Here is a 24,225-nt window from a genome sequence, read left to right as displayed (position 1 = left end):
ATGTATATATACACAATGGAGTACTACTCAACCATAAAAAGGAATGAAATATTGCCATTTGCAGCAACATAGATGAACCTAGAGATTATCATACTGAGTGAAGTAAGTCAGATAGAGAAAGACAAATATCATATGATATCACTTATATGTGGAATCTAAAAAAAAGTGACATAAATGAACTTATTTACAAAACAGAAAGAGACTCATAGGCATAGAAAACAAACTTATGGTTACCAGTGGGGAAAGGGGGAGGTAGGGATAAATTGGGAGTTTGGGATTGGCAGATACAAACTACCATGTACAGAATAGATAAACAACAAGGTTCTGCAGTATAACACAGGGAACTATATTCAATGGCTTGTAGTAACTTGTAAAGAAAAGGAATATGAAAAGGAATATATATATATATATATATATATATATGTATAACTGAATCACTGTACTATATACCAGAAACTAACACAACATTGTAAGTCAGTTATACTTCAGTTAAAAAAAATGTTAAAAAAGTTAAAAAAAGAAAATAATATGAGCTTCTTGTATAATTAAAATTTTTCTAGGAGCCATATTAAGAAAATGTAAAAAGGAGCAGCTAAATGAGTTTTGATCACATTTTATTTAACTCAGTATATTAAAAACGTTGTCATTTTGACATGTAACTTGTGTAGAGTAAGTTATTAGTGAGATATTTTACATCCAAACTTGGACCAGTCACTGTTCGAGGCTGAGCAGCTCCGTGTGGCGGTGGTTGCAATATTGGATTGTGTATGTTTGGAGAATTGCATTGTGGTTTTTTTGGAGTTCAGTTTTCTCAGTCTCCCCGAATCTTGGTTATAACAATGAAAACAAACTATGTGGGAGACAAACTTAGGTTCACCTATAATTCAGCTTTTTCTTCCTTGTGTGTCAATTCAGAGAGTGGCTCCCCAAGCTTAGCTCAGGAGGGTGAGGCCCATGGTCACGAAGGTCTCCCAGGGAAGACCCTCTCCTGTGTGGGCTTTTCTGGTTTCTGGGAAGAAGGTCGGGTGAGTTTCTCTGGGTGGAGTTTTAAACCAGCCCCAGCAAAACTGAGGACTTGAGTGTGAAGGGCACAGGCAGGAGTGCAGCCAGGTCTTGGGAGAAGGTGTGTCCCCTGTGTGTTATCTTTGCTTCCCTCTGTCGTCTGCTCCATCCCTGTTCTCAGCGGAGCGATCCCAGTGCCGAGCCCACGTGCAGCTCCCAGGTCCCCATTTTAGAGTTCCACCCACACAGTCTCTCCCCGCTACCCCCCCATCCCGCCCCTTTCTCAGGATAAGGAACCTGGCCCCTCTGGGTCAGGAGGGAAGATAGAAAAGGCAGGTTATGGTCTACAAACAAGGCTGCCAGGACACCACCCCGGGGGTGCGGCTGGACCCACTGGAGGGGTCCTTGTGAACTAGGCAGGCTCCCCCAGCATCTACCATCTCTGTTCCCCACCAGTTCCCTTCCCTGCCCTCTGCACTGGAAGAGCTTTGCATGAGCCCAGCACGCAGCTTCCAGAGCAAGGGCAGAACTTGAGGGGGACCCTGCAGCAAATTCTCTCCTTAACACATTTGTTCCTTCTTTGGTTTTACGTGTTGGGTGATCGTGTTTTGTTCTGTTCTATCTCAGACCCCCCTTCTCCAGATGGGTCCCCTAATATTACGTCTATCAGTCACAATTCGGTGAAGGTCAAATTCAGCGAATTTGAAGCCAGCCACGGACCCATCAAAGCCTATGCTCTCATTCTCACCACCGGCAAAGGTAAGGAGAGGTCATTACGGGTTAAACAGCCAGGGCATGATGGCGTGACCGGGCCCCATTTCTGTGCCACGGAAACCCGTCAGTGGGACGGACACATGTCTTCATGCTGCGGCCCACACTTTGGCACTCACCCAGGGGTGGGTGGGGGTAAGCCATTTGCCTGATGAGTTAGGTTAGAGGTTGACAAACTTTAAAGGGTCAGACAGCAAATACTCCAAGCTTTGCAAGCTTGCAGTCTCCTCAGCTTGTCAGCTCTGCCATCATGGCGTGAAAGCCGCTGTAGAAGATATGCAAAGTGTGAGTGTGACTGTTCCAATATTTACTAAGACGGGTTGCTGGCTGGATTTGGCCCGTGGCTGTAACTTGCTTACCTCGGATCTAGATTTTTCATCTTTTTTTGCCTCATAGGGTCTTTTAGGTGGCAGAATGTTAGTCTTAACCAAGTCTGTCATTCACACACACACACACTCACACACACACACACACACACACAAAGGCACATGCTCAAATCATCCTCAAAGAGTGACTTTCTCTTGGAAGAAAAGAGAAAAGGATTTGCACTGGTAGTGGGAAGTTGCAGAGAGCATTGCCATAGCTGAGAGAGGAGGTGGATTCAAGGCTGCTTTCCCTTAAAGGGCTCCATTACCTCCCTTGGAAGGAAGAAGGGGATGTTTGAGGGTGTCTTTGTTAGCTGTGTGTGGGGGCTTTGCCTCAGGTCCGGCTTTAAAGTGCCAAGTGCTGCTGTTTTTGGTGATTCTTTAACTGTGGAAAATGCAGTGCCGGCCCTGCCCAGTCTCTCAGCCTGTGATGGTGGCCTCGTCTTCTCGAGGAAGACAGAGATCAGACACACTGTCAAGGCTGCCGGGATCCGGGAAGACAAGGGATCTGCTGGTGTTACAAACCTGCGGCAAAATTCCAAAAAGAGATGTTGAGATCTCTTTCCCTCTGTCTTTTGTTTTGGGTCTGTTTCAAATACTTGTCCTTTCGCTGTGAAGATTTTCAGCAGATCCCAAGCTCAGACCTTTGCCGAATGAGGGGGACCGTGTTGCACAGTGACCAGTCTGGCCAGTACCAGTCTGTGGTGGATGAGGCCACACGCTCCATGTCAGATCGTCTGGGTTAGAAATTCGACTCCACCTTATAGACAGTGCAGCTTTGGGCCCAGGTCCTTTTATCTTTCTGTGCCTTCATCTTCCCATCTGTAAAGTGGGGGTAGTAAACCTATGTGATGAGGTTATTATGGAGATTAAATGAGTTAATGTAACCAAAGCACTTAGAACATAGCAATAAGGAAAACCTGGCAGGGAGCGCACACATGAGGGATGGTACCTGTCCCTACCATCACCCAGAGCCAAGGTCATTAGTGGATACCCGGGAGACTTAAATCTCTGCAATCACTTTCTTACCCCTTTCCTTCTGTGGACCTTTCTTAGACATTTGGCCATCAGAAGATGTCTTGAGATATACATACGAAGACTTCAAAAAGGGGGCCTCGGATACGTATGTGACTTACCTCATCACGACAGAGGAGAAGAGGCGTTCTCCGGGCTTGTCCGGAGCCTTGAAATACGAAGTCAACGTTGGGAATGAGTCCACCACGCACGGCTACTACAACGGGAAACTGGAGCCTCTGGGCTCCTATCGGTAACGCCTAGGGGTCCTTGCTCTTTGGGGGCTGGGCCCGGAGGTGCAAAGCTTTACCTGCCTTGGGTGTCAGACACGTTCCAGCCTCCTCTTTTTCCTCTTGTCGTCCCACAGGGCTTCTGTGGCTGGCTTCACCAATATTACCTTCAACCCTCATGGTGACGGACTCATCGATGGGGCCGAGAGCTATGTGTCCTTCAGTCGCTATTCAGATGCTGTTTTCTTGCCCCAGGATCCAGGTAGAGGAGCATCAGTGCTGTTAGCAATTCACTGGGCTTTTGCTTTCAGTGTCTGCAGAAGGATGGGTGTCTGCACGCCTTCCTGGGGCCCCAAGTGGGTTGGAGAGCCCAGTCTCTCCTCTCAGAAGTTGAGATGTCACTTGGCCATTGGGACCCAGCTCAGCTTCCTCTTTTGAGGTCCCCACAGCCCCGCCCACCACACTGCCTTCTCTGAATCCCACTTGCATTTCCAGTCTGCAAAGACTGCAGGTCCTTTCTCCTCCGTGTAGTCATTTGTGTGCCCACGTGCCAGACACGCATGTGACTTTTAGTGTGCGGCACCCCTGAATATTAGGATTAGAAGGAGACAAGGAAATCGTCTCGTCCAACCCTCCTTTTAGAAATGAGGCTGTTAAGACCCAGAGAGGGACAGTGTCTTTGTCCAGGGTTGCACAGTGCCTTCGAGGCAGGGCTTGGACTCCTCGCCAAGTGCTCCTGTACTTTATCAACCAGAACAAAGTGATTTAGGAGCTTTAAGGACCCAAGGAGGGTACGTCCCCTACCTTTAGGCCAGAGACAGACTGACAGACAGCTTCATTAGTGTGTCTGGTTTCCCTACTCAGTGGTTGTTGGCTTCAAAAAAGAAGCCTCAAAGTTCAGGGGGTCCCCATAGCCTTTCCCTGGAAACAGATGGGTTTTATGTCACTATGTGCTGTAGCTACTTCTGCTTGTACGTGGGTGTGAGTCTCAAAAAGTTGGCAGTGGAACATCTCATCTTGGGGTTTTCAGGCAGTAGTCACTTCACCAAAGAGCTCAGTCCTAAGATGCTCCCCGCCCCTCCCTCCCCGACCTCAGCAAGAGCGTTTCTGCCTGGTTTTGTCTCTTATACACGGGGTTGCTGCACACAGTTTCATTTGCAGAGAGAAAGCAGTGGGTAAGAACAGCCCGATAGCTCAGTTCCCTCTATTTGCAGTTTAGGAAACTGCAGCCTGGCGAGGAACAGCTACTTTCTCAAGACCACCCAGTTAGTGGTGGGCTGGGAGCAGAGAACTCGCTCCCAAGTGCAAGTTTAAGTCCAGAGCTGTTTACCTCTCCTCTGCTACACACACTCACTCACTCACACACACACATTCACACTCACACAAACACTCTCTCTCTCTCTCTCTCTCATACTCTTGACTCTAGACTGATGGTCCGTGAGCATCTCTTGAAGTACCTCCCTCTTGGACTTTTCCCAGGTGTCATCTGCGGAGCAGTTTTTGGCTGCATCTTTGGTGCCTTGGTCATTGTGGCTGTGGGCGGCTTCATCTTCTGGAGAAAGAAAAGGTGACTCTTGCTTATATTAATAATAATACCCTACTTTTAAAGGGAGTTTTTTTTTTTTTTTTTTTTATTACGAATAGTTTCAGACATTTGCACGATTGGGAGGGATGCTGTCATGAGCCCCCAGGTCCCCGTCATCCACAGTCTTCACCATCTGGCCAGTCTTATTTTATCTCAGCCCGGGAGCTGGGGGGCCTTAAAGCATCAGGTCGTGGTGAACACTGCAGTGGAAGGTGTTGCTTTCAAACAGGTGTTCTAGGTTAACCAGGGTGTTAATAGATGTCATTTTAGAGTTAGCTTAGTTTGAACACACACTCCGTCTTGACTAGCTGTTAGGGGGCTTGGCCTTAATGTCTCTGATGATCTGTGATACGGGGGTGGTAACAGTGCCTAACTCATGACGCTGAGGAGCATTAAATGAAGTGATTCGGCATTGTCTCGTGCCTTGTATGCTATTACTGTTTTATCTGTACACTTGCTCCTTGTGAGCAGTTAAACAGTAAAAATAACAGCTCTGTTCTGAGCACTGGATTTGTGCTTTCCCTGAATTCTCTCCTGCATGAGGCTGTGTCTCCTAAGCCCTGTATGCAAGGATGCAGCAGCTGAGCGTAGGAAGTGTGGACATGGACTTGAACCTGGTCTTTGCTCTTCATCGCACAGCCTCTTGCCTGACTTTGCGGGGCATGAAGTCTGTGTATCAGCTGGGGTTCATTCGCTGTCGTCAGGTGCTGCCAGCCAGGGGGATTTCGTTCTGGCCCAGGGTTTCTAAAGTGTCCTACGCCTGGTCTCCTGCTTCCACCTTGCCCTGGTGGGTTGACAGGCAGTGCCTGTGTTCCAGCTTTTTGCATTAGATTATGAGTTTTTTTTTTTTTTTTTTTTTGGTGAGGGAGGGTGTTCAAAAACAGCTTTATTGTTTCTTGTTAAAATAAAAGTTATACATGTTTATGACAAAAAAATACAGAAGAGCAGAGAAAATATTTAATCCATAGTCACACCCACATACAACTGCTCTCAATGTTGATGTGAACTAGTACCCGAAACACACAGACATACCCACAAACGGAATCATATTATACGCATTATTTTCTGGCCAGCTTTGTTCATTTAAGACATTAGTGACAACTTCAATACTTCATTTTAAGTGCCTATCAAATGTTCAAGTGTGTGGAAATTATTCAACCAGTTTCCTGATGTTTTCAGGTTTTTTTTTTTTTTTTCCCATAGTTACTTATCCTTTTGCCTAAATCTTTGGGTGTATTCATGAATAGTGCTTTCGGCTAAATTCCAAGCTGGGTAGTTGCTGGATCAGTGGGTAGGCATGTTTTCAGTTTTGATACTTACTGCGAAACTGCCTTCCAGAAAGTGTGTGTGTGTGTTTTTAAAACACCAATTTGGGGTTTGTCAGCAATACAGGAGGGTGCCAGGTGCTCTGCTCCCTTGCCAACACTAGGTATATTTTCTGGTTTATTCCATTAACTTTATCAAAAAGGCTTTCTCAAAACAAAAACCCCACAAACAAACAAACAAACGAAAAACCAACCAAAAACAGAGAATAAAATAACAAGTCTGGCTTTACAGTAGGGTAATACTGCTGATAATGTATTTACCCAGAAAAATTCCTTCAAGTTGCTTGAGTGAGATTCTTGGATGCTGTTAGACGGTATACAGGAGAGTGACTTCACGGGGTTTAATCAGCATTTGCTGCTTAGACCATTACACTTAGCATTTGTGAGTAGGATCTAATGTCGCCTGTGAACTAGTACCCAGAGAAAAGGCTTTTTGTAGTTACTCAAAGGGGACAAAGCCCAGAATTAAACTGTTTTGGTCTAACGGGTCCTTTTTTTCTTTCAAAACAGGAAAGATGCAAAGAACAATGACGTGTCCTTTTCTCAGATTAAGTAAGTCTCTAGAGTTGTGGCTTTAAGACACTTAATCCCCCCAATCTGCTCAGTGACTGTTCTGATTTTTTTTTTTTTTAATGGAACCTGATGTCATTTTTCCTGATTGGCACGTTTGGCCCTAGTCAACCGGTAGTCCTTACTAGCTCTGTTATTCTGCAAGGAGTCTGTGTTTATTAATCTCCTGAAGCTGGTTTCCTTGTCATGTTCTGCTGTGGCAAGCCACACCGGAGTTGTCTTGTTCTACCAAGAAACTTACATTTTGTGATTTAAAAAAAAAGTGGTTATCAAGTTCTAGGAGGAGAGAACTTGCCCAAAATCACAAAGCCAGTCAGTTAAATAACAGGGTCTAGAAATCAGATTTCCTGATTTATGTTTCAGTGTTTTGTAAATAACTTTATACCGACTGCCCCCGATTATACTGTAGTTTTTCTTCATTTTGGGAGATGTTTACTATCGTCTGCAGAGTCATGGTTGAGTCATTTTTTCTAATTGAAAATTGAGTCTTTTTTTCTAATCTAATTAATTCTAATTTCTGAATTCTATTTTTTTTTTCCCTTTCTATGATGAAGACCTAAAAAGTGAGTAGACTATTTGCTTTTTTTATTTTTAAATAACTTGTATTTTTCTATTTTGAGTACGAACTTGATCGAATGCAGAAAACCCTGAGACGCTGTTTTGTTTTCCCAGATCCAAGTTAATCAAAGTGGAGAATTTCGAGGCCTACTTTAAGAAACAGCAAGCCGACTCCAACTGTGGGTTTGCAGAAGAATACGAAGTACGTGCTTGTACAGACTGTGTTTCTACTTGCTTCATGCTTTTCCTGAAAGGTGGAAAACTGCCTATTTCTGTTTTGTGGTGAATCTTTGGGTGGGAGGCCGCCCCCTTCGAGGGGAGGGAGATGCCCTTGTGTGTCCCCTGAGGGCCTGCTTCGGAACCTCTGGGGGAGGGTCCCCCCTGTGTCATCCACCTTGTGGAAGCCCTCGGCGTTCTGGCTTGAGGCAGCATCACCCCATCACCTACCTCCGTCTTCCCGTGTCTCCCCATGTGTCTGTATCTCAATGTCTGTTCTAAAGACATCAGTGATACTGGATTAAGGGCCCTCACTCCAGTATGACCTCGTCTTACTGTGATTACATCTGAAAAAGCTATAATTTCAAAGAAGATTCATAAGTGCTGGTTCTTTGCAAACCTTCTGACTCGGACTGGAGCCCCAGAGCTGTGGTGTTTAAAGCCTCGCAGTAATTCTGATGTGAGAACCACTGACGTGGGCCCTTGCCTCAGTGTCCGCGTCTGTAAAGGAAGGAATAGATGAGGTTCTCTCTCAGCCTTGGGAGAAGGTCTCTGGTTGATGACCTTAAATGAACAGACCGCTGTGTTGGGAGATCTTTAGCCCGCTGCCTCCGAGTATGTGAAGTGTGTAAACAGGCGCATAGATGTCTTTCTCCAGCAGTTTTGCGGTTTTCCTGGGTACCATGAAGGAGCTCTGTTACTGCCGGGATGCCTGTGGGGGTGGGGGGATGAGTGGGAGGGATAAACTGGTATTTTTGGGTCCTGTGTACATACTGGAAGGATCCTTTCATAATAATCTAGAGACTCTATCCCCCCCCCCCAAAAAAAGGTACCGGGGGTTAGAACTTCTCCATACCTTTTTGGGGGACATAACGTAACCCATCCCCCCTCTGCCTTCCCACTTTTTTCTCTCATATTCTCTGCTCGGGATGAATAATATTTGAACATGGAATAAATGGATAACTCATGTATTCTGTTTCCAGGATCTGAAGCATGTTGGAATCAGTCTACCTAAATTTGCAGCTGAACTGGCTGAGAACAGGGGAAAGAATCGCTATAATAACGTTCTGCCCTGTAAGTTGTTTTTTTCCCACCTTATCGTTCCCTTTTTCCTGTCACTGGCCTCACATCTCTAAGAGTCGAGGGGAGGGTAATCCGGATACTAACTGGCCACTTCCACAACCATTCATCAGTCACCTATTGTGCCACTGAATTCAATCCTCGCCATAACCTTATGAAATAAGTAGTAGAATATTCGTTTTGCAGATGAGGAGAGTGAGGCACAGAGTGGTTAGGTGATTTATCCAAAGACACACAGATCGTGGTGATGGAACCAACCTTGGACCACGTCTGTCAGCTTCACTCAGGAGGTCAGGCGGGGAATTAACACCTTCTGCTCGTCCAGACATGTCTCTGGTTGGCCTAGTATGTTCCACGCCTAAAAATGAATTCTGTTTGGATTCATTCCTGTTTTCGAGAATTAACAATGTCTGTAGCCTTACTGACAGGGATGGCAACAAATTGAGTTTAAAGTGAGAATTATTTACTCATCATCTGTTAGGATGAAAGGTAAACCCTTCATCGTGGCACGTTCTTTGCAGTCTCTCTTTTGGATGGGAATTAGGGCCCAGAAAGAAGGATCAGTAGGTCATAGCTGTGTTCAGATTTAGCTGAAATTTATAGGCTTTATTGATAATTTTTACATTAGGACCTTTAGAGGCATTGTCTGTTTTACTTGAAGCTGTGTGTTTCCTTCCTGGCCCAAAACGTTAATTTCTCCGTAGATTCAGGATTTTCTGGCTCTTCCCTTCTTTGTCTTCATTTTCCCCCTTGTGTGGACAGTGGACGTTAACTCACGTTCTGAGAGAAACCAGGCTGGTGAGATCTGCCTCCGCTCTGCCCTTCTGGGGTTAATTCAGGGGTGTTGGCCTGTTTTTGTGAACGTCTGTGGAGATTTTTCAGATCCAGAGTTTGGATATTGTTTTTTTGTCAGGAATATTTTAGGCTGAGCTTCATGTTGGTAACTGGGTTTAGAATTGTTATATTATTTTGTCCAGGGGAGGGAGAGATCGTGGATAGTCAAAGACAGAGAAACATAGCTCAGCACGACATTTGAAATTTTAAGGATATTCTTTCGTTTCTGGGGTTGGGCGAGTTGGTGTGAGTACTTTTTAAGGTGACGGTAAATAGAAAACATGAGAGTTTTATGTTTTAGATCCTTCTACTTATAGTAGTCTTCAGTTTATTCTTGAATTTGGGACTGTCTTTTTATAACAACTTTTTTATGAGAATAAAATGTTACTGAAACTCAGGTCTGGCTGCTCACTGCTTGAAAGCCAATACTTGAGAGGCAAGTGTTAGTAGAAAGGGAAGTTTGCTTTATTCCACAGGCCAGTAATTAGAGGAGGGTGGACTCATGTCCAGAGGCCAACTCCCCTCTTCCTGCCTCGCTGATCCTTGGGCAAGAGCTTTTAAAGGGGAGTTTCGGGGTGTGTCGGCGGAGGGAGGAGGGAGGGGCTACGTGCAGAACAGCAGTCAGTTCTGACAGTCATCTTGAAGTTAGTCATGCCTTGGTCTGATCAGCATCATCTCGATAGCTTTAAGTACTGTTAGTCTTCAGTCCCAGGGTCGATTTGTCCCCATTTCTTTGAGGCCAGTTCTTGGAATTGTGGCAGCTTATGTCATGGCTACAGTCTGGTCATCATGTGGTTAACTTTTCCACCCGGAGGGGGTTTCAGTATCTATAAAACAGTTCAAAGGATGTGGCTCAGAATATTTTCTATCGCCCTTGAGGAGGAACTAAAGGTCCTTGACTTTGTTTAATGTCTAAACTATCTTTATTTTGTTTTGCTTGACTATTTCCATTTGTTTCTATATGTTCTTATTTCTCTGATTAAACTTATTCTTTGACTAAAGATTTTCTACAGACAAGAGGTGGGCAGAGGACATGGGGGTAGGGGGCGTTGTTCTGTCCTGGGAAAGCCCCATAGGGTCCTGCTCGGTTTCAGAAGTGTGAAGAGCTTAACCTGAGTATCTGCCTTGCCACAGTGGATAGGGCACTGGATGTGGATTCTGATTGCCATCCACCAGATGAAAGTGCTTGGAGAAGTCACTTAGTCTCTCTGACCCTCAGTTTCCTCATCTGTAAAATGGGCACGGAAGCTTATAGGGTGGTTTTTGAGGAATAAATAACAATTTTGAGGGCCTTCCCTGGCTCATGGCACATACCCAAGGATGCTAATAATTGGCTCTGTCTGAGAAGGCCGTCTGGGGTGGTTAAGAGCTTGGACCCTGGTGCCAGGCTGCCCTAGTTTGAACCCTGCCTCTGCCACTTCCTGGCTTTGCCCAGGTCACCGTGTACCTCCTCTGTGCCACAGTCACATCTGGTGACTGTGAGAATGAAATCAGGTCATGTATGTAAAATGCCAAGCTCTGCAACTTTAAGGTGTGACATTTTCTACCTCTTTTTTTCTCTTGTGTGCAACTCACCTCAAACGTACACTTCTAATGAGGACCTTTTTTCTTTGAATGTCACAGATGACATTTCCCGTGTCAGACTTTCAGTCCAGACCCATTCAGCTGACGACTACATCAACGCCAACTACATGCCTGTAAGTGGGGAGGGGTTCTCGTAGCGCTGGCTGCTGAGGATGAAGTCCTTGGAGCTCCTCTTGCTGTCTCTTTGAGGGTGAAGATGTGCTGCTTTCCATTTTTAGGGCTACCATTCCAAGAAAGATTTTATTGCCACGCAAGGACCTTTACCCAACACTTTGAAAGATTTTTGGCGTATGGTTTGGGAGAAAAATGTCTACGCCATTGTCATGTTGACCAAATGTGTGGAACAGGGAAGGGTAAGTAGCGTTTATTTTTGTTATTGTTCAGTTCAGTTTATTTATTCATTCTTACTATGGTGGAAGAGTAAATGTCTTAAAAATCATTTGTCTTTAAAAAAAAAAATCTGCCAAACATTAGCACCACTGTTCTTAGAAATGTGTTTTCTGTCTTTTTCTCCTCTAAGAGAAAAGTTAAAAAAAAATTTAAAAAATTAATTTTATCATTACCTTCCTTTGTGGACAACTAGCAACATTCTCCATTTATTAAGTCACTGCTCCTGTTAGTAAACAGGAGTTGGGTTAGTGTAATGGAAGAACTCGTGGTACAGCTCTGTTCTGCTTCACCTCTGGGACTGAGCGCAAGCCCATTGCGTCTCCAAGCAACCAGCTTTCTCATCTGTGAGATGACAGTTTTTTTTTTTGAGTTGCTTTATTAAAAAAATTTTTTTTTATAACTGAAGTATAGTCAGTGTACAATGTTGTGTCAATTTGAGATGACCAAGTTGATCAGCCCAGTGATTTTCAAACAGGTTTTAGCATCAGGACCCTTTCTTTATGCAAAATTTCAGACTTACTGCCAGGTAAGTCTCAGCAGTTCCCGCTCCCCTGTGATGGCCCAGAATCCACCCCCTCAGCCACTACCATCAAAGACAAGATTTTCTTCTAGTCATAAAATCCTTTGTTTCCATATCGAGGAGAATTGAAGAACATGGGCTAAATTCACAAAGTCTGTGCCTGAGGAGTAGGATCTCTTGTGCTCTGTGAGTCTTTTCATGTTGGTTCGTTACTTGAGTAGGACAGGAATCGAGTCCCCAAGCCAGTGATTCTGAAACTTTAACGTGCATGAGCATCACCGGGAAGGAGGCTCCGCCTACAGTTTCTAATTCAGAGGGTCTGTGCTGGACCCCAGAGTTGCATTTCCGATAATTCTCGATGCTGCTGCTTCCACTGCCCCCGGGTGCAGGCGCTGAATAGCGGTGTCCAGGTGATTGTGGGAACCCACTGGATGTTGTTTAAGTCCTTTTTTTTTTTTTCACCTTAACTTAGCTGATGTTTATCCAGCCCCAGGTGTGTGTAAGGCCCTGCGCTAGGGGCTGGAGTTGGGGAGGGGAAGGTAATGAAGAACAGTAAGAGGGGGTTCCCACCCTCTTGTTTACTTGTGATTCAGAAGGTTCTTGCATTAGAACAGGTAATTATAAAAACGAAAGGCGACTGTTTATGAATGCAAATAAACCTTTTGGTGCTGTTGAGCCCAGGACCTCGCACATGGAACATTCTCATAAATATCTGTTAGATAAATGAAAATGACATGGTTAAATGAACAGAGAACAAGAAGATGAATTTAGATGGGTCCTTGTTCGTCTTAAGTCGAGAGGGAAGTGGATGTTCCTGCCTGGGTGAAAGGGGAGGGAAGCCAGTGTGTTTTCTGCACTAGATTCTCCATCTGTTTTGTTTTTAGCTTTAACATCCCTGTGAGGTGTTCTTATTTTATAGATGGGGAAACTGAGGCTTGAGTTTAAGAACTTGCCTATGAGGTTAGCAACATAAATCCAGCTGCTAGGAGACCAAGCTGGGCAAAAACTCCATGAGTGTTCCAGTTCTGTGTTCTTTCTTGGAGCGGTGGTCCAGAAACCAGGATCTTTGAAAAAAAAAAAAACAAACAAAAAAAACAAAACAACAGATCCTTGGGCCAGAGGCAGTTTCTCTGGAGGTGGGAAGCAGGCATTCTTTTATTTATTCTTAAATTTTTTTTGTTGAAGTGTAGTTGATACAATGTTAGTTTCAGGTGTACAGCAAAGTGACTCAGCTATACATATACATGCATATGTATTTTTTCTTTTCAGATTCTTTTCCATTGTATGTTATTACCAGGCAGCTCTTTTTAAAGTGAAACAAACCTCCCATTTTTGAAAAAGTCAATTACCAAATGGGCATTCAGGTATTCTTAGGAAGCAGTTGTTTCCTGATTTTTATTTTTGTTCACGTCTGCCCACTGACTTTATAAAAATCAAATACTCCCAAGTGATGTAACCTGATTCTCTCTATTGGTGTTTGTATATTTGTGCTGCAGTTAGTGTATATCTGAAAGTATTGGGGGGGAGGTATAGCTCAAGTGGTAGAGCTTGGCATGCATGAGGTCCTGGGTTCAATCCCCAGTACCTCTTCTAAAAATACATAAATAAACCTAACCCCCCACCCCCAAATTAAAAAATAAAAAAAATTTTAAAAATGTCTTTAAAAAAAAGAATTGGGAAAGGTTCTCATTTCTTCTGCTGCTTAGGGTTGTGGGTCAGTTGGAGAAGTGTAGTTCAGCGAGCAGTTAGTGGAGTGGCCGCTGTGGGGCCTGGAGAGCTGGGTGAGCTTGGGGTCCCCTGTGAAGGAGCAGCTGCTGCTTACCTGTAAATCAGTTTTCATGCAGAAATGGGGGCTCAGTGTTGGTCAGGTCTTCTGATTTTTCAAGAGAAGCCAGAAATCTGGATTTTTACGAGAAAACTCCCAGATGTGAAAGAGTTGGCAGGAACTGTAAATTTAAAAAAATCCCCAAATTCCAAGGGTCAGATAGAACCCAACTAAGGGATGAATTCAACCCTGATGCTAGTTTTCAGTATCTGGTCTCCCTTGGGAGGCTTCAGTGATGGCAGGTGATGGGATCGGAGTCTTGTATAAAAATGCAATTTTCTTCTAGACCAAATGTGAGGAGTACTGGCCCTCCAAGCAGGCTCAGGACTACGGGGACATAACTGTGGCAATGACGTCAGAAATTGTCCTTCCAGAATGGACCATCAGAGACTTCACGGTGAAAAATGTAAGTAAGAGGTCCAGATGGATAGGTCTTACACAAAATTAACATATATTAATTTTGGGGTGGTACGTTTTCGGTTGATATTAACCAATTTTCTTTATGCATCAGAAAAATATTTTTGCTTTCTTCTCTACAGAATAAAACAATTTGTATCTGCTTATCCTTTAGGGCAACCCTTTAGCTTTACTTTCTTAAGGACAAGTTCATAGGTTATTCTTAAAATGAATTTTAAAAAAATTGAAAAAACTTTTTTAATAGACTTTATTCTTTTAGAGCAGTTTCAGGTTCACAGCAGAATTGAGCAGAAAATACAGAGAGTCCTCACATAAACCCCCCCCCCCTCCATATATACTCCCCTACTCTCAACATCCCTCATCAGTGTGGCATATTTGGTACAATCGATGAGCCAACATAGGCACATTATTATCAACCGAAGTCCACAGTTTACATTAGGGTTCACTCTTGATGTTGTGCATTCTATGGGCTTTGACAAATGCATAATGACATGTAGCCACCACTATAGTATCATACAGAATAATTTCATTGCCCTAAAAATCCCTTGTGCTTCATCTGTTCATTCCTCCCTCCCTTCCTCTCCCCGAACCCCTGGAAACCATGATCTTTTTTTTGTTTCTGTAGCTGTGCCTTTTCCAGAATGTTGTTTGGTTGGAATCGTACAGTTTGTCGCCTGTTCAGACTGGCTTCTTTCATTTACTAATAGGTCTTTTAAGTTTCTTCCATGTCTTCATGGCTTGATAGAACTTTTTAAAAAAATTTTTTTACTGCACATATATTCTTAAAGTGAATCTTAAGAGCATGGCTCAGCATCTGTAACTCCTTTCCGTCCACTTCCAGGTGACTTGCTCATAGAGTTTTTGTTACAAGGCCCTTTTGGACTGTTTGGCTGGAAATATGACACCAGGAGTGGCCATTTGCTGTTGAAACAGTTTATGATGACAGTTACATTAATAAGATTCCAGGGCATATACACATGGCCTCCCATCCCTCAAAAAGTTATGAAAGCAAATCTAATTAAGTTATGTAGGCATTCTAGGAAGTCAGTTTATATATCCTTTTTATATTTTGAAGGGTGTTTAAAAATAGAAGTCGTGTCATGAGTGACACTGATATCTTTTGATGGCCATGTAAATTAGTATAACCCTTTGCAGTTTACATCAAAGGTATAAAAATATCTGTTCCTTTTTGATCTGGTGGTTCCAAGTTTGAGAATCTGTCCTAAAGAAATAATCTTAAGTACAGCAGAAGCCTTGTTATTTAGAAAGATGAATCTGAGCATTATCCATACTGGAGGGAAAATTTGGAAACCATGCAAACAAAGATCTAGCTTTTGGAGAATAGGTAACTAAACTATAGATTATCTGGTCATTGTAATTATTCAGCTATTAGAGGGGATGGCTGTGGAGAATGCATAATTACCATGAGGGGAAATTAGAGTGTAATTAAGTGAAACATACTAGGAGATGAAACTTTTGCACATTATGGAAAGAAAAGCCTGGAAGTAGATTCAGTGGAGTTGAATTTTATGGGGGGTTGTGGGTTGGGCTCTGGTTTATGAGAATTATCCTTAAAGATCTCATAAGTCTCACTGCTGTAGTGTATCAGCTATTAACTCTGTACTAATTGCTGTGTCTCAAAGGCTCTGGCCTCAGTATTTCAGTTCCTCCTCTGGAGATGCTGTCAGAGCAGTTAATCATGCACTGAACGGCCCACATGAATAATGCGATTCACAACCATTGAGAATCCCTTACGATGTCATACTTATGTCTGTAGATTTCACCTGTTTTAAACAGACTGGCTTATCCTTGGTTGCTTTCACTGTGAGCAGTTCAGCCTTCAGATGCTGCTGGATCTTGCTTGCCTTCCTCTCTGGATCTCACCGCTTCTCTTGGCTTCTAGATCCAGACAAGTGAGAGTCACCCTCTGCGTCAGTTCCATTTCACCTCCTGGCCTGACCACGGTGTTCCCGACACCACTGACCTGCTCATCAACTTTCGGTACCTTGTTCGTGACTACATGAAGCAGAGCCCTCCTGAGTCACCAGTCCTGGTGCATTGCAGGTACGCAGGTGGCGCTCCGTGCGTGACGGACTTCAAATGTAATGATAAAGATGGACACTTTGGGGGAAAAAAAGCCTAAGAGGGACTGCGGTAGGTAGGTTTTACAAATTCAATAAAGGTTTGGATAAGGGACTATGGATTTCTTGTTTTTTTTTTAAACTTTTTTTTTTATTGATTTATAGTCATTTTACAATGTTGTGTTAAATTCCAGTATAGAGCACAATTTTTCAGTTATACATGAACATACGTACATTCATTGTCACATTCTCTTTCGCTGTGAGCCACCACAAGATCCTGTATATATTTCCCTGTGCTACACAGTACAATCTGTTTATCTATTCTACATTTTGAAATCCTAGTCCCTTCCCACCCCCCGTCCCCCTGGCAACCACAAGTTTGTATACTAGGTCTATGAGTCTGTTTCTGTTTTGTATTTATTTATTTTTTTAGATTCCACATATGAGCAATCTCATATGGTATTTTTCTTTCTCTTTCTGGCTTACTTCACTTAGAATGACATTCTCCAGTAACATCCATGTTGCTGCAAATGGCGTTATGTTGTCGGTTTTTATGGCTGAATAGTATTCCATTGTATAAATATACCACCTCTTCTTTATCCAGTCATCTGTTGATGGACATTTAGGCTGTTTCCATGTCTTGGCTATTGTAAATAGGGACCAAATAGGGACCATGTCTTGGCTATTGTAAATTCTTCCCTAAGTCTTGAGACTTTAGAACAAGGGTTGGCAAACTGTAGCCTGTGGGCCAGTTCGGCTGCTTGCTTGGTATTTTTTTTTAAATCATAATATATTTTAATTTATTTCTTATTTATAATGTTTTCTTATGAACTCTTTCAACCTTACAAAAAATATAGAGAATAACAATAATTTGATAAAGCATGATATATGTTTATTTGTTGATAATACATTACAGATGCAATTAAAGTCTCTGCTTACTAGTCTCCTGTCCCCTTCTCCTGCTTACATAGGTGAATGTGGTCCTAAAGTTAATCTCTATTCTTCTCTTGTGTGCTTTCGTATTTTATTACATACGTATGTAACTCTATAGTTTTATATAGCTTTAAACTTTTACCAGATTTTATAATGTCTACATTATTCTGCAGCCTGCTTTCTTTAGCATTTTGGTTTGTTATTTAACAGTGTTGGAACACATAGCTCTAGTTCATTTTATCTATTTGAGAATTTTTGTTGTTGTTGTTGGGGGAGGTAATTAGGTTTATTTATTTATTTTTAGAGGAGGTACTGGGGATTGAACCCAGAACCTCACGCATGCTAAGCATGTGCTCTACCATTTGAGCTATACCTTCTCCCAAGAATATTTTTTTTTTGACATATGGAAATCGTACATCAATGAATGTGTACAATCTGATGAGTTTGGAGATAAGTATATCCCCGTAAAACCATGACCACAAGTCTACTTGGCTGCCTGTTTTTGAAATAAAGTTTTATTGGAACACAGCCATGCCCGCTTGTTTACATGTTGTCTATAGTTACTTTTGTGCTACAGTGGCAGAAAGGGTCCCTTGGTCTGCAAAGCTGAGGATACTTCCTATCTGGTCCTTAACAGAAAAAATTCACCACCCTCTCCTCAACAACAATAAGAAGTTAGATTTAAAGCGAAAGGAATTAATTTAGGACAGAAGGAAGGAGGGCCCTTGTTGTCCTATGGGGAATAAATTGATGGAACTTGCCATCCTCGACTGTGGTGGCAACTTGAATGGGACTGAGATTCAAGAAGCTCTGACGAGGTGTTTTATTCGTGGCTTTGGACTTGGAAGTAGCTTTAGGACTTGGGCCCTAGTTCCAAGCTAGTACAATCTGACTCACAGAGGTTTCCATTGGGCCGATGGTTAACAGTCCTGGGCTTGCCCTTCGAACCCTGATAACGCAGGAGAGCAAGTGTGCACACAGATGGGGGAACTGGAGAGTTTTACGGCAGAGAGAGCCCGTGCTGATGTGCTCATTTCCCTTTCTTACTCAGTGCTGGGGTCGGGAGGACGGGCACATTCATTGCCATCGACCGTCTCATCTACCAGATCGAGAATGAGAACACCGTGGACGTGTATGGGATTGTGTACGACCTTCGGATGCACAGGCCTTTAATGGTGCAGACAGAGGTGAGGCCAGCACCTGTGTTGGACAGTTCCCCCTTCCTGTTCGTGTTTTAAACGTGGCATCGGGTCACACACGTGTGTTAAAACATTCCACCTTCCAGATCTTTCTGGCTCTCGGCTGTGAAGTAGCACTTTATTTCTTTTAAGATCCTAAACTGCTATGGGATTGAACCACCTGATACAGTGACACAGTGGTACTGATAGCAGCGATGGAGCTGCAAACTGGGATGGTATCAAGATTTCTCACCTTGCTGCCACTGGCTCACCAACTTAGCAAGTCTCTGAACTTTGGCTTTGGGTTTAAACTCATAAAAGTGGTCTTTTCACTCTTGGTTTCTAAGAAGGCCTAACCATCCTTTTTTTAAATTTTTTTTTCTTTTTTAATGGAGGTACTGAGGATTGAACCCAAGACCTTGTGCATGCTAAGCATACACTCTACCACTGAGCTATACCCACCCACCACCATCCTTAAAATAAGCTAATGAAATGGACTTATCAAATATTAATGATATGAAATAGCATAATTCTGCTTTAAGCATTAACACAGCAATGTATCCTCACCCCGCCTTGTAACTGTTAAAGATCCTCAATGATCATGGCTGCAGGAGGATGGTGACCAACTGAGAAAATGCATGCTTAACATCTACAGTGTTGCTTGTGTAGAACTATTGGGTTTGGCTTTCCCTGAAATGTTCCTGATAAATAATGTGTTCAAGGCATATTCCTGGCAAGTAGATGAGAAATAGCCTTCCTCAAAGCTGTAGGGCTGAGTCCACCTTGACCAGGATGAGAGCAGAATACTAATCTCGTATCAGGCCATCACCGTGTACCAATTTACAACTTTATGAACATGCGCTGTGCTTCTGGGTCCAGCAGGGAGTGTCCTAGAGGCCTGGGTACATTGCGTGCTTCGGGCTGAGCAGCCTGGCTGTGGTGGGAAGGGTGGAAGTCACCTCCTATGCTGGTCGGAAGAGAGATAATCTTTTTTTCTGACATAGCATCATAGTTCTCAGTCTTTTATTTGCTTTTGAGGAACACAGAAATCTTATACCTGCCTACAGATTCTCTCATCCTTTTAAAAAATATTTTGAAAATAACATAAATTTGTTCATATCGAAGAATTTAACAGTACAGGGTTATATTGAGGACATTTTTCTCTTTTACTTTTTCTTTCCCAGTCCCACTCCCTAGAGGTAGCCAAGGTTTGCGGTTACATGTATCTTTGCAGGCTTCTTTATGGACATCTGTGAAAGACCACATGTGCACACGCACACACACACACACACACACACACGCACGGAGCATATTTTAAAACTTGGGTCCTATTTTATACATGATGCTGCCCTGTGATGATTTTTTTTTCCTCTTACAGTGTGTGGATGTCTTTCTGTGTCAGCATAACCTCTTCCTCCTCTTTTTAGTGGCCACCTGTACATTCTGATGTGCTTACCTTAAGAGCTACCCTGATCCGTTACTCCAGTCTCTCCACTCCCCCCCCACCCCCCAGTGGGTGGGGGACGCCCAGCTCAACCTCGATCATCCCCCTTTAACCCACCCCTCTACTGAGTGTACTCCTCATTCTGCACATCCTCACTAGCCAAGAAAATCTGGTTGGACTTTTGAGTGAATGTACGTGTGGGTTATTTCCTCCACGTTCTTTCTTTGCCTTTCCCTCAAGATTCTGGTCCTTCTTCTTGGGGAAGGGACCTGTAGGGAGTGTGCCCTGCCCCCTGGTTGAGAATCATTAATGGTGAGAATCTTGCCGTCTGTGGTTTCAGATTTCACCAGAATGTTATTACCTCTGGACACATGTTACCTGGAAGTGTTCTCTGTGGAGTGGGCAGGGTTGGAGGGGTACTAATGTCTGGGACCTGGGCTCATTTGCTTTCTCTCTTTCTCTTTTTAACAGGACCAGTATGTTTTCCTCAATCAGTGTGTTTTGGATATTATCAGATCCCAGAAGGACTCAAAAGTGGATCTCATCTACCAGAACACGACCGCAATGACAATCTATGAAAACCTCGCACCAGTGACCGCATTTGGAAAGACAAACGGTTACATTGCCTAATTCCAAAGGAAAAACCTTTCTGGAGTTTAACCAGACCATCACACCCGCAGCGAAGGGAAATGCCCCGATGTTGACGTGTTTCTCTATGTCTAATATCCTAATTCTTTGTTCTGTTTCGTTAGAACTAACTTGAAAGTGTGACGCTGCGCATGTCAAACACGACCGATGAGCAGTTGGGGCTGTCGGGCTGTAAATGGGTGGCGAGCGAATCATCTACATTCCTGATTACCGACAGGATGGGTTCACTTTTGTTTTTGTTTCTGTTTTTGTTTTCTTGAGAATTACAGAACACCAGGAAAAGTGAGCTATGATTTTCTTTTTTCTTTTCCAAGACATTTTTTTTTTTAAAAGACTATTTTATATGATTCACACGCTAAAGCCAGGATTGTGTTGGGTTGAATATATTTTAAGTATCAGAGGTCTATTTTTACCTACTGTATCTTGGAATCTAGCTGGTGGAAAATTACGTAATTGTGGATGCTTATCATGGAGGGAGGGGTACCCGGTGCCTCCTCTGCCTGGGTTTTCTATTTGAACATGTGCCTTTTCTGAATTGTGCTTCCACAGGCAAAACTCGGTAGATATCTCTATTTTTGTATTGAATCTCATAATTGGAACAGGCGGAATATTTAAACAGTAGTCTAGTATCAGAGGTTCAGCCTTCTCAGTAACATTCCTGTCCTCATCTAGAGGAGGTCTCCCCCCGTAACCCCCCAACTTCCCCATCCCCTGTTTTGTGTTCTCTTCTTTCTCCCCCTCTCCCCTCCTCTTCTTCCCCAAAGATGCTTCAGATGGCCACATTTTCTGCCCACTGGTTGAGTGCAAGTGGAAACTAAATATCCCCCGCCGAGGAATTTCTGTGGGGGGACACAGAGGAACCCCATGGTGACACAATAATCTTTTGTCATCCCCGCTCCACCTTTTTTCTCATTTCTGTGTTTGGTAAGAAGGATTATTTAAAGGTGCAATATGTGACTTAGTGATTCATGAGGCTCTCTTGGTAGGTAGTCACGTTTTACTCAGGTTGGCATTTTATGTGTCTCTGTGTGTCCATGTGCGTTGCGTGTGTGTGTGTTTTAAAAGCGTGGCAATCTGTGAACACTTGCGTGTGAAAACAGTGTCAGATTAATCCCTCTTTCCTCAAAGTCTACTGGCTTTAGTCTGTATTTGCAATGACACATATCCGTATCTACTGTATATATATATATACATATATATATACACTAAACTCTTAAAACAGTCATTCCTTTGAAATGAGGTGTACAAAGTTCGAATTTGTATCAAAGATGTAATTTTTATTTTTAAAACCTCTTTTCACTCTACTGCTGCTGTAATTACTTTGATTTTTAAAAAAAAAACCTGTAGATTAATTGTGTTTTTTGGCTTTCAGTTGTGTCTCTACCAAGAATTTCTGAATTTATGTGGATTTATTTTATTGGTACATAATCTGTAAACTTCTCAAGGCATTAACATGACAGGATTTGTTTCTTTTTATTTTATACTGTGGCTCAGGTTCTATTTTGAAGATGTGTTGAGTTTATCCTCTGATAGGCAATGAAGTGTCCAGGTCTTATGAAGGAATTACCAGGTCCCCGGAGCTCCGTGGCCATTTTCCACAGTAGTAGATCCTGCTGTAAACTTAGGACAGTGTGTCCTACTGGAAATGGGAGTGGGGTCTCCTCCGAGGGCCCCGGCCATGGTTGGCCTGGGAGAGCCCGTCTCCCGACCCTGCCATGCTCCTCAGCTCGCCGGCACTTTGATGACTGACTGGACAGGGAGAATGAGTATCTTAGGGTTATGAAGGATGAACCACAATGTATTGAAGACCCTTGACTTGGCTCAGAGGTTGAGTGCTGTACGCCTCTCATCTCCCTTTCCCTGTGAGGTACTTAAAGGAATAAAGGAGAGGTGGTGATGGTGGTGTCGTGTGTTGGGACAACCTTACTTCCCGAGCAGAAATTGCACTTTTTGGCTGAATCCTTTGTTCTCTTGGGTCGTAAGCAGTTCAGTTCAGTATCGGGCCCTTCAAGGAGTGGGCTGGCCAGGCCAGGCTGGGTCCCCTGGACTCCACTTCAAAGAGGCCTTTGGCTCAGAAGGTCTGAATCAGGGAAACCATGCTGTTCCCGGGGTGTGGAGTGAAGCTGGGTTTGGGCGGGTGGCTTCCAAACCGTCATGCTGGTCTGCCCCTCGCACGCAGATCTTGGAGAGTTCCCAGACTTCTTCCAGGCAGCAGTTCCATGGGTCACACCCTTTCCCACTCCAGTTTGTCAGAAAACCATGGTGATGGGTGTCTAGCTGTCAAATCCCACATGGATACTACGCCCTGCCCACGTCATCAAGTCAGAGGGAAGGACTTGAAAGATTCCTTTAAAAGATAAAAGCAACAATAATGATAAACATATTGTATAAAAATGCAAAAAACAGAGATCCTCCGCCTTTCCGCCCGGATTGAGCTTGGGAAATGAGCAGCAGCGCCACAAGTTGCTCTCCGACGTCACTCTCAGTCCTGGGAGGAAGGCTTGCGGTGCAGAGGTCTGGGTTCCAAATGGGCAGGTCACACGAAGGTCACCATGTTTCTCTGCATCCTGAAGAGGCCTGGGGACGGGCCAAGGCGGGTGGTGAGGGTATTTATAGCACAGTGATTGAAAAGGGAAGATGAATGTGTAAATATAAAGGACACACGGGCTGGAGGTTGGTCACAGAAAAGAGGCAGTGCTTTTGAGCTCCTGCCCCAAACCCTCCCAGGAACGATGACTGAAGACTGGAGGAGGGTGTGAATGCGCCTGCTCAGTATCTGACAACCGCGTACAGAGAGCCAGCCAGGGTGGGACTAGTTGGTTTAGGGGATTTAGTCCCTTGACATCTTCTCCCAAGAGCAGGGACATCTTGCCTCCAAAGGTGAATTTAGTGATGATTAGCACCAGGAGGAAAGGATGCTTGGGTCTGTTCCCTGTGGCCATAGAAAGACCTCCAGCTAGATTTTGGCATAATTGACTCCCCTGGATTTGGGCATCCCCGAGTCAGAAGCTCCTGGGGGTCGGGGGCCAGCTCCGCAGCTGATTAATGTCTGCTTTTCATCTGGGATGAAAAAGCCTGGTTTTCTGTCAAAATGCTGGATTGCACTTGTTGAACTAAACAAGTGTGGGTGACTGGTGTTGACTTGCCTCCAAAGTCCACGCTCTGAGTTCAGGCTACGTGGAGCAGCCGCGTACTCAACATGCCGTGGCTTCTCCCCGCCTTGGGGGCACCTATGAATAGGCTGTGTTGGTGTGGACTCTCAAACTGTAATTTTCTTGTAACTATTTTGGAATGATGCATATTTCTAATGTTTGTTATACCTGTACAGAGCATTGCTGTCGGTTGCTTTTTTTGTTTGTTTGTTTTTTAAGGAAAAAAAATGGCCTGAAAAAAATTTTTTTAAAAAGACTTACAAATACCAAATATAAAAAAGTGTCAGCACATTATGCCTTTGTTTGTTTGTTTGGTCCCCCCCGCCCCCCCCTTACTTGACACCCCCACCATTTCATTTACCGAGCAGTTTGCTGACCTGCGTCCAGCTGGGGCATCCTTTAACAAAAACACATTTCCCGCGGGATTTTCCACATGGTTTCGGTTTGCTGGGGCCGGTGTAACAAGGTACGGCAGACTGAGGGGCTTAAACGAGAGAAATTTA

At 43.7% G+C, this 24,225-nt stretch overlaps 1 protein-coding gene across 1 annotated transcript in view; it reads left to right on the top strand.

The window, feature by feature from the left end:
• Positions 1-24,011, top strand: part of PTPRJ (protein tyrosine phosphatase receptor type J) — a 153,049-nt gene extending 129,038 nt beyond the window's left edge. Inside the window, exons 12-25 of the mRNA XM_074372004.1 lie at positions 1,630-1,761; positions 3,195-3,405; positions 3,520-3,644; positions 4,862-4,949; positions 6,803-6,844; positions 7,417-7,425; positions 7,535-7,622; positions 8,620-8,710; positions 11,174-11,247; positions 11,353-11,487; positions 14,156-14,275; positions 16,190-16,350; positions 18,352-18,487; positions 20,394-24,011. Coding sequence (XP_074228105.1) covers positions 1,630-1,761; positions 3,195-3,405; positions 3,520-3,644; positions 4,862-4,949; positions 6,803-6,844; positions 7,417-7,425; positions 7,535-7,622; positions 8,620-8,710; positions 11,174-11,247; positions 11,353-11,487; positions 14,156-14,275; positions 16,190-16,350; positions 18,352-18,487; positions 20,394-20,552 — 1,571 coding nt within the window. The 3' untranslated portion in view covers positions 20,553-24,011. The remainder of the gene's footprint in view (positions 1-1,629; positions 1,762-3,194; positions 3,406-3,519; positions 3,645-4,861; positions 4,950-6,802; positions 6,845-7,416; positions 7,426-7,534; positions 7,623-8,619; positions 8,711-11,173; positions 11,248-11,352; positions 11,488-14,155; positions 14,276-16,189; positions 16,351-18,351; positions 18,488-20,393) is intronic.
• Positions 24,012-24,225: the final 214 nt, after the last annotated feature.

This window comes from Camelus bactrianus, chromosome 10 (assembly GCF_048773025.1).
Source record: "Camelus bactrianus isolate YW-2024 breed Bactrian camel chromosome 10, ASM4877302v1, whole genome shotgun sequence".
Lineage (NCBI taxonomy): Eukaryota > Metazoa > Chordata > Mammalia > Artiodactyla > Camelidae > Camelus > Camelus bactrianus.
The sequence above is the reverse complement of the archived record's forward strand: the minus strand, read 5'-3'. Positions and strand labels throughout refer to the sequence as shown.